Source organism: Photinus pyralis, unplaced genomic scaffold (assembly GCF_008802855.1).
Source record: "Photinus pyralis isolate 1611_PpyrPB1 unplaced genomic scaffold, Ppyr1.3 Ppyr1.4_LG1, whole genome shotgun sequence".
NCBI classification, from domain to species: domain Eukaryota; kingdom Metazoa; phylum Arthropoda; class Insecta; order Coleoptera; family Lampyridae; genus Photinus; species Photinus pyralis.
The window spans coordinates 70,880,928-70,891,050 of record NW_022170249.1 but is presented as its reverse complement, the minus strand read 5'-3'; the positions used below and the strand labels follow the sequence as shown (position 1 = coordinate 70,891,050).

Here is a 10,123-nt window from a genome sequence, read left to right as displayed (position 1 = left end):
TGATTGTAAGTTTTTTGTCGACTAAATGGTGGATATAAGAGGCGAGGGAGTCAATAGAGATGTGATTAATTCGGGTGAGATTGGAAATTTAAAAGCAAGTAAGTGAAGTGCTACTCTGTAAGTAAAGGTAATTTGAAGATATAAATGAAATTGACCACATTGTATTTCTAACGTAATTTTTATCATGAGATTGCATTAAGTTAAAAGACGCAGTTGAAAGTGGAATTAAATTGTAAGTTAACGTTTGTATAAGGCACGGGCAGAAGAGTTTCAACGTTGGCAGTGTTGAAATCGTACGTCAATTGGTAGAATGGTTTACGCAACTGATTCATTTTTGCTGCAGACCCAGTACCAGTAACAATTTAACAGTAACGTAATGAAAAATAATAATTACTGTTTGTGAATTTTATTTAGAAGAAATATATATGCGTTTTAGTCAAACTTGTATTTAATATTATTTAGACTTTATTTCTTTATAATCACGTGCGACATTATTTGTTACGGTAAAATTAACAATCTGGTCAGTGGGGATTGCAGTTTTGTCTTTTTAGAGTAACTGTAACAATTTGATTGGTTTCATTTTTTACTACAATAAATGTGTCAGATTGTTAATTATTAATGTAACTTTGTAACGGCTTAGTTACATTTCTAAGCGTTGAGGTGACTAAATGAGTTCGTTTAAATATGTCTTCAGTATCGAAGTCGAAGTGACAAAAAGCTCGAAATAAAGCGAGTTGGGTTTATAGTACGGATAAACACTTACCAGGATGGTGGGTAAAGTGGGGATACGTACAAATATAAGTGAGAAGCGTTCGCAAGTTAAGTTTGTAACGAGAGGGTTATTTTCACGTACATTTTTCACGTTTTATTCCATTAAAATATGCAAAAGAATAAATTGTAAAGGTTAAATGCAGTCAAAGTTACATCATATTCAGCCAAACAAATATTCATAATGTCACGGTCAATGTTTTATTTGGTCGGTTGGAGTTCAGCGAGCTTTATCACAGCCGGCGCCCCATTTCTGGGAAATGGTAACGTGTTACGTATTAAAAAGAGGTGCTATGGGGTTTCATAGCTGACGCTGCGAGTTGGAATTATCTGCTAAGCCGGTGCAAATGCCCCGGGGCCCGATCGTGTTCTGAGAGCCCGGCCAAAAAATATTTTGAAACCCGAGTTTCAATTGTATTTTTTGACAGAAATTGAATAGCGAATAGCGATCCTGACCTAAGCGCTGAAGCGCGAAGTTTTTTCAGGTTAACCTACGTCCATAAACAAGTTGTTTGTTTACAGGCTCGTGTGCTCGACAGGGATTAGTGCATGTCTAATCTCAATATATGAAAGAGAATTTAAAAAAATGCACAGCATTAAAATTAAAACTAGTTGTCAGGTAAAGCCGGTGCAAATGCCCCGGGGCCCGACCGTGTTCTGGGAGCCCGGCCAAAAAAGATTTTGAAACCCGAGTTTCAATTGTATTTTTTGACAGAAATTGAATAGCGAATAGCGATCCTGACCTAAGCGCTGAAGCGCGAAGTTTTTTCAGGTTACTACCTACGTCCATAAATAAGTTGTTTGTTTACAGGCTCGTGTGCTCGACAGGGATTAGAGCATGTCTAATCTCAATATATGAAAGAGAATTTAAAAAAATGCACAGCATTAAAATTAAAACTAGTTGTCAGGTAAACTCCTGACTTGACTTTCCAAGTACTTTTAATAGAATCATTGCAATTATTATCTTTGGTCATAGTATAACATTTAGAGAATGCCCTCTAGCGCCTTTATTTTGAACCCGACGCAAAAAGTGTAGAAGTTTTTTAGTAGATCTGATCAGGACCCTTCTTTTTTGTAATTAACACTTTTCACTTTGATGCTTACTTTTAGAGGAAAATGCAAATTAAAAAAATAAAATAAATAGTTTAACTTTTCAATTCAAAACTTCACAAAATCAAAGGAACTCACAAAAAAACTGTAATGAATTTTTCGTAGAGTTTTTTAAGCCATTTTGGCCAGTGTAAGTTAAAAAAAAGGCCGTTATGGATCTTTTAAACTATTGACACCCTCAACAACCATGAAGATGGTTAAGGATCAAAACCAAAATAGGATGTTTTCGATTCACCATACCACCCTATATGCACCCCAAATTTCGTCCAAATCTGTTCAGGGGATTTTTAGTTATCGTGGTCAAACGTACGTGTATAAAAATTATCCAAATGTTCTCATTTTCAATCCAAGAAGTAAAGAATGAATTTTCGTTCTTATTATTTAATTAGTTTAAGATAAAAGTAATGGACAAAAAATTTTGCAAGGATACGAAAGCGGGTGCAGGTTCGAAAGGAAAGTAGGGTACCGGTACCGCACTTACGGAAAAATTGTTCTTCAGGGAGCATTACTACTCCTTTTTTGCACGTGTCGAAATGACCCATTTTTGACATTAAATTCTGTAGATCTCCTAATTGTTGGCAACTACCACAAATTTTATTAAAAAAGGAAACTAAAGCTTCTGTCACTCTTCCTCATTCAATTTGCGCAAAGGAGAACTAACTATTTGAACAAAATCTAGTCATAAATTGTTGCTAATGAGGTTGCAATCAAGGCTTCAAGTTCCAGAATATTCAATGCATGACTAACAAGCGAAAGAATTTCCAACTAAAGTTTACTACAATAAATTATGAATATAGAGAGTTTCAGCCCGTAAAAATCAATATGCCAACATTGCGCAACAGGTTTTAGAACTTTATTCCAAAAGCATAAATGGAAAAATACTCCCCTTGATATGCTTTAGCATTTCAAATAACATTTTGAAGTGGGTAGCTGGATTGTAGTCACACTCAAAAAAATATCGACAGTTAAAGTAAACAAATATATTTGTTAACCAACAGTTTACTTAAACGTTAGTACAGTTAAATAGAATTTAGTTTAATTCTATAAATTTGGTTTGTTTCATTTACCAATAAAACATTGTCATATTAATTCTGTACAATCTACCCGAAATGTAGTCATTTCTGTTTCAAAAATTGTTAAATAACAATTACTTTATATTTTTACAAATGGTTATTGTAGTTCAACAACATATTCTGTTAAAATGTTGTGATAATTGTCAAATTATTTGGTGAAAATTGTGAAGTAACAGCCATGTTGTAAACCTCTACAATTGTTTGTGGTAATGTAACAACGAATTTGATAAATCGTTTTACATCAATAGTTGTATTATTTAGAAACCATAGTCACTTTACCACGTCATAAGTAAATTCTAACTACGAAATTGTTCATCAACAATATAAAATGAAATATAAACGGCGACTTTGTTTGAGTTAACGTTGCAGTTCGTTTCATAGTAACTGCATAATCGTGATAAATTCGCGAAGATCGCATTACGCATTGTATGTAGCTAATGTAACCCAGCATTTTCATTTTGAATGCTCGTCAGTCATACGGTACGCTATGGAAAATATTGGAAGTGTATTTGGTACATTGTACAACATTGATAATAATTCTAGTTCTAACATCGACACTTTGACATTGTTTGATGAGGGTGCTAATGTTAATGGGAGTGCGGGTGAAGAAGGCGACTTATTCAATTTATTACAAAGCTGGGGGTTCTCAAGCCTTTGCCAGGAGTTTTTAGGTAAGTATTTTTATCATTATTTATGAATGTATTCACCACCTTGGAATGTACATATTACAGTTATTTCTCTTTTTCTTACACACAAAACAAATTCGCGATGGAACGCAACGTTGTTTAATCATTTTGTTAAAGAATTATATTATTTTAAACAGTTAAAACAATTGTTCCACATGGAACTTCATTATTTTGGGAAATTATTGTTACAGATCAGGATATAACCATTGAACGCCTAAAACTGCTAACTGAAGCGGATTTGAATGAACTATTTAAAGAGAAAAAATTAGGTATAAAAGTAGAGTTTCGGCATCGCCTTACCAGATGGAAAATTGAAAACGTAAGTTTTGTAAATGTCAACATTTATGTGTACAAACTATTTGTTAATAGAACATACCCAACGATTTTCCTTGTAACTCAAATAGTTACACAAATTTATGGATAAATACTGACACTGACGCAGCCAACTCGTCATCTGAATCATCGGTGGAATCTACATTTGGCAGAACTTTTGTATGATTTGCTCATGTAGTGTTATATCATATAATTTACATAACATTTGCAGCAATTGGAGAATGCCCTAAAGAATTTCCCTAATGGTAACTATGTGTTCTTAGTATTCGAGAAAAATAAAAAACTCAATGACGCAGCTCGTAAAATAATGGTAGATGCTATTACAGCGTGGCATATTGAAAATAATGTAAAACTGAGAAGAGAAGGATTCGAAAGGATATCCGAAGAAATAGAGCAAAGATTTCATGATGATAAGGTATTTTGTACTATTTGGTGTGGTACTAACATTATCAAATAATTCATTTTAGTTTATCTACTATAAGAAAAGGGGACTAAAACAAATTCCATCGGGACGATTGTATGACAAATATTACAATCACACAAAACGCCTCAAAAAAATTGGTTTAATCCAACAATCTCCAATCACTCCTCGAACAAGTACTGTCGCAAACATCGAAAATATTGGTGTAATTGATGATCAGAATATAACGGACGATGGTATGTAGTTAGATACAGGTGTAATACAATTACTTGAAAACTTATATTTTATGGCACTAGAAATTTTGAATTTAACTGCTTGGCTTCGGATAAATAATTCCCCTTGGACGGACGTTCAAGAAAATTGGCGAAAGACTTTTACAAGGAGAAGAAGTGAGATTTTGAAAGAAACAGAAGAAACACGAATTACGTCTATTTTAGCGAACTGGCCTCTTTTAAAAAATTCTCATGGCTTCAATTTGGTATGTTTTTTTTATTATTATAATTACATACAGTATACTTACTACCTCCTGCTTAACAGTAGGTTGTAATTATTATTATATATAAATTTACTCCACTTTTTAGATTGAACAAGATTTTTTTTCGATATACCAGGACAAAACTTATGGACTAATAAGGAATTGGATATATTTTAAAAATAAAATCATTCCAATTTATAACACTAAAATTAAAGACAAGCAAAATTTAACGTTAATGAAATATTTAAATAGTCTAAATCACACTGAAGGTAATTTCCTAATCTTGTTTATTACAATAATGTAACAAATTGTCTTTCAGAAATTATTGACGTAATTGTAGCACTGCTTCTTCATGCTGTGTTACCGCCCACAATAAAGCATGTAAAGAAAAATCAACAGAACAAGAAATTGATCATTAAAGCAACCATAAAAGACTCACAAAATTCGATCTTTCTGCACACGCGGACCATTAATGACTTTGACAACAAAATCGAAGAATTAAAATCAACTCTACTAGAAAGAGGAGAAACACTTCAACCTATAATAGTAGCAGTAGGTGACGATTTAATACATATTAATAGTTATTATGTTTTCTATGATGATATAAAGTATAAATTTGATAATTGTTTAGCCGCTCTTGATTCGTGTTTTAAAATATTTCATGTGTTAAATTTGAAGTATCCAAGATGTGGTCAAAATACGTGGATCTTTATCCAAAAATATTTTTTTGATATTCACTTGCCGGAAGATAATCCGTGCTCAAATTTACTTTGTTTGCTTAACGATTTAAAAAATTAATTTTTATTTTACTATTAACATGCCTCAGTGTTACAAATGTAAGCAAAACGCAGGGAGTGTTTCTAATCAATTTGATGGAGTGGATGAACTTATCAAACATTTTAAACTTTTTCATAGTTTTACACCGTATGGCAACTTTTACTGCCTTGACTGTTGTCATACTTATCAATCTTTAAAAGCATTCAAAAGACACTTTAAAGGTAATAATAAATCATGTATAAATAAATCGTCAGATACAATAAATCGATTAGAAAAATCATATAGTCAACATGAAAATAACACGGATTCTTCTGTAGGTAACTCGGAAAGAGAAAATGTTCGATATGACTTAGCATCAGCTTTAAAGAACATTGAAGCCACTGCTTTAATATTTGTTACTAAACTTTACAGTAAATCAAATTATGCCCGAAAAGATGTCGACCAACTTATTAACGACATTACTAACAATTTGTTGGGTACGATTATTACTGAACTGAGTAACATTTTTAATACGACGAATAATAATAATGGTGAAATAGATAAACTTCTGGCTTTCTGCCTGGATCCGTTTTGCAATTTTAATACTTATCACAAGTACACAAAAAGTCTTCAAAATCGGGACCTCTATCGAGAACCAAAAATTTTTGAAACCAATAATGAAGTTGATCATATAATTCTCAATAGTACACCCTGTTTAGATTCTAAATCAAGCAAAGGCGCTTTAATGCCACTACAGTTTCAATTTCAAAAATTTTTTGAGTTGCCAAACGTATTGAAAGACACTATTGAAAACATGACAAACCTTGCACAAAAATCTACAATACATAATATAATAAATGGAGAAATTTGGAAACAAAAAAAGGCAAAATTTGAAAATAAGACTTTGATTCCATACATTCTGTATTTTGATGATTTTGAAATAAATAATGCGCTTGGTTCACATGCTGGCAGTCAGTCAATTGCTGCATTTTATTACAGTTTCCCAACACTACCACAGCACCATGTTTCATCATTAGAAAATATTTTTACAGCTCTGTTATTTAAATCTACTGATAAGTGTTACGGAAACGATGCAACCCTGAATTTACTAATTAAAGAAATACAGTTACTAGAAAAAGATGGCTTAATGGTACATGGTCATCAGATTCATTATATTTTGATGGCTATTGTTGGAGACAATTTGGGGCTGAATTCCATATTAGGGTTTACGAAAAGTTTCAGCGCTAATTTTCCATGCAGATTTTGTAAGTGTAATCAAAGTGAAATTAAATCCGACTGTCAAGAAAATCTTTCAAAATTTAGAACCATTGAAAATTATCAACAAGATATTTCGAATGAAATTGAAGTAAAAAATAGGGCTAAACAGAGTGGTATACGGGAAATTTCAATTTTCAATACCATTGATTCATTCCATGTCGTGAATAACTATGCCGTCGACATAATGCATGACCTCTTTGAAGGAGTCTGTCATTATGATGTATGCCAAATTCTAACCCACCTGATTGAAAAGGATCATCTATTTTCACTAAAAATATTGAATAGTCGAAAACAACTATTTAATTATGGTAAAACAGAAATTGGAAACATTTCCCCTCCTATAAAAATAAATCATTTAACTAACTTAAAGCTGCATATGTCGGCCAGGGAGATGTGGACATTTTGTCACTTCCTTCCTCTTATCATCGGTGATTTAGTTCCCATTAATAACAAATACTGGAAATTATTACGTCTTTTATTAGAAATGATTGATTTAATATTAATGACCGAATTTAATGACACAGATTTAAAATTAATGACATTGAAAATTGAACAACACCATCTGCAGTATGTGAAACTGTTTGGAAATACCCTAAAACCAAAATTTCATTTCCTTCTGCATTATCCAACAATTATAAAAAAAATAGGTCCTCTCAAGTATATCTGGTGTTTCCGTTTTGAATCAAAACACCGCGAGCTAAAAATGTACACAAATAATACGAATTCCCGTAAAAATATCCCTTATACCATTGGCATTAAATGTTCTTTAAAATTTTCTTATCGTTTGTTAAATAATAATGGTTTCAAGAATATTATAGCATATAATTCAAAATCCACTAAACAGCAAAATCTCCGGGATCAATTTTATTATAAAAATCTCAATTTAGATGCAGTCAATATTATAGGCGATGATATTATGACATTTAAAAAAGACATCATATATAAAGGAACTCAATATGCTATTGACTATTACTTGTTAACAAAAAAACTGCAGTTATATAGAATTGTGGATATTGTTCTTACAAGTAACGAAAATATATACTTCGTATGTTCACAGTACAAACTTGGAAATTTTTGCAATCATTTTCAATCATATTTGTTACCTACTACAGAATCCACTGACACTTTTTTTATGTTTTCTCCTTCTCATTTTGATTATTATTCACCACTTCACACTTATATGTCGCCAAATGGTAAAACCTATGTTCGGCCAAAATATTTTTAACACAACAAGAGCTCTTTAGTTCCTAATCATATTTAGCATTTATAATGAAGTGTATTTATGTTAATTTACATACTAATCTTATATTTAAGTATTCTATTTACCACAGTGGTAACTGTTTATTTGTATTTTGTATTTTCTGTGTACTTATAATGATTATTCCAAAATAAAGAGCAATTATTCTAGAAAAGTTTTTTTTGTAATCAGACAGACGGACAAAAAATGCATGGTCAAAGCAACTGCTAACTTTGTTATAATAGACCATTTAGTCAGTTAATTAACTAAAGTATAGTTGAAACACAGTGTCATCGTTACACAACTACAAAATTGTTGAAAAAACGAGAACATTGTTAATGAACCCAAATATTAGTTCCTCAAGCACTTTTTACAGTATACCTACAAATGTTCTTGTCAAGTACCAGTATAATTGGTACGATAACTTTGTTTGCAGTCATTTCAACAGTCAATATGATAACAGTATGTTAACCATTTTGAAGCAGTAAAATATACCAAAGTAGATGTATGACGCCTTTTTATATGCTCTTTTTGGTTAATTTTACCTCTCTTTTTCTTTGAGTGCAGTATTTCTAAACCTTTACGTATGCAAGTGATAAAGTCTACATAGGCATACAAATTGGATTTCAGCTTGAAACATTTGAGTGCAAACTACAAATTTTTACCGAATCCCTTTCTCCCTTAAAGTTTGGTTGTTATAATATTATTACTTTCAATGGAATTAGCCAGCGTAATAGCACCGAAACACTATAAATTGACTATTATGAGGATCAGGATAATTTAAACGCCAAGCGGAACATATTCCTAATGGAGACCTTTTCGAATAGTCAGTCAGTGGATAAACAACGAGAACATCTCACAGTAAACAAATGCATTCCAAGCATTAATTTAGAAGCATAACTTCCGTAAGTCTCACTACGATATTCTGCGCCAAAAAGGGATAATGGCGGTCCACTTTTACCTACCAGTCGCAGCAATAAGAGAGGTGAGTGGTTACTCTAGGAAAATAAGAATTCGTAAACGTAACAAGTTTCATTTCACAGAGAGTTGCGGATGCATTAAATATTAGCCTGCGAACAATTACTTCTATTTCGCAAATTTATAAATGGGATCAACAAAGTCCTAAAAAATAAGGCAATGTAAGAAACCTGTGAGCAATGTTGATGGTTTCTGGCGAAAGTTTATCGCATTATCGACATTCAACAGCCAGCCCAGCTGGAACGATGCACGTTTTTGGAAAAAAATAGCTAGCATCTTGAAATTCGTGACCTTATTTTTATTGTTACATAATTTGAAATGTTTTGTGGATTCTCTTTTGCTTTTATTGTCTTTGTTAATTTGTGTGTGTGTGTATATGTGTGGGCTATGCCAGGGTTTTTGTCCCGAAGAAGGTTTCCCTGACATCGCCTGGTTGTGACGAAGTCATAATACACCGATGACGTGCGCGCAAACTAAGGAAAATCCTACTATAGTGGTGAACCATCCGGCTATACGAGTTTTGTAGAATCCGGTTTCTAGTTTATAAACCTTGAGTCAGTGGCGCAACAATAACTAAACAAAATCACTAGATTTATGAAAATAAAGTATATGTTAAATGCAGTAATGAAGCAGTGAAAGCGCGATCGTTTTTTAACATTTGTTATTTTGATAAGGGACGAATTGAATTGTGAAAGGGTCTGAAGGGGGCGTTGGAAAAGAAATAGTTGGTGTGACATGACTCATTACGTAAATCAGTAGCGTCATGGCTTAAGCCAAAATATCGAAATCCGATTAATTTTTAGTTAAACCTAGGCAATACAAACTAATTGAAATAATGACAATTAGTTTCTGGTGTAACGTAATGGATCGCTAGTGGCATTAATTAGCTTAATTACTGGAAAATAACTAATACCTTTTGTTAATTAGGATTATATCAATCCTCGAATTAAATTTTTCCCATATCATTCTAGTAACTAAATTAATTACTTGCAAAAAATATTTCAACTC

At 32.3% G+C, this 10,123-nt stretch overlaps 1 protein-coding gene across 1 annotated transcript; it reads left to right on the top strand.

Annotated features, from left to right (window-relative positions):
- Positions 1–2,282: 2,282 nt before the first annotated feature.
- Positions 2,283–8,307, top strand: LOC116166619. The gene is made up of 10 exons (XM_031481621.1): positions 2,283–2,335; positions 3,321–3,431; positions 3,495–3,622; positions 3,829–3,956; positions 4,007–4,129; positions 4,182–4,385; positions 4,438–4,627; positions 4,688–4,869; positions 4,973–5,135; positions 5,186–8,307. Exons 1-10 carry the CDS (start codon positions 2,283–2,285, stop codon positions 5,662–5,664), a joined length of 1,761 nt encoding a protein of 586 aa, XP_031337481.1. The 3' UTR covers positions 5,665–8,307.
- The last annotated feature ends 1,816 nt before the right edge of the window (positions 8,308–10,123 follow it).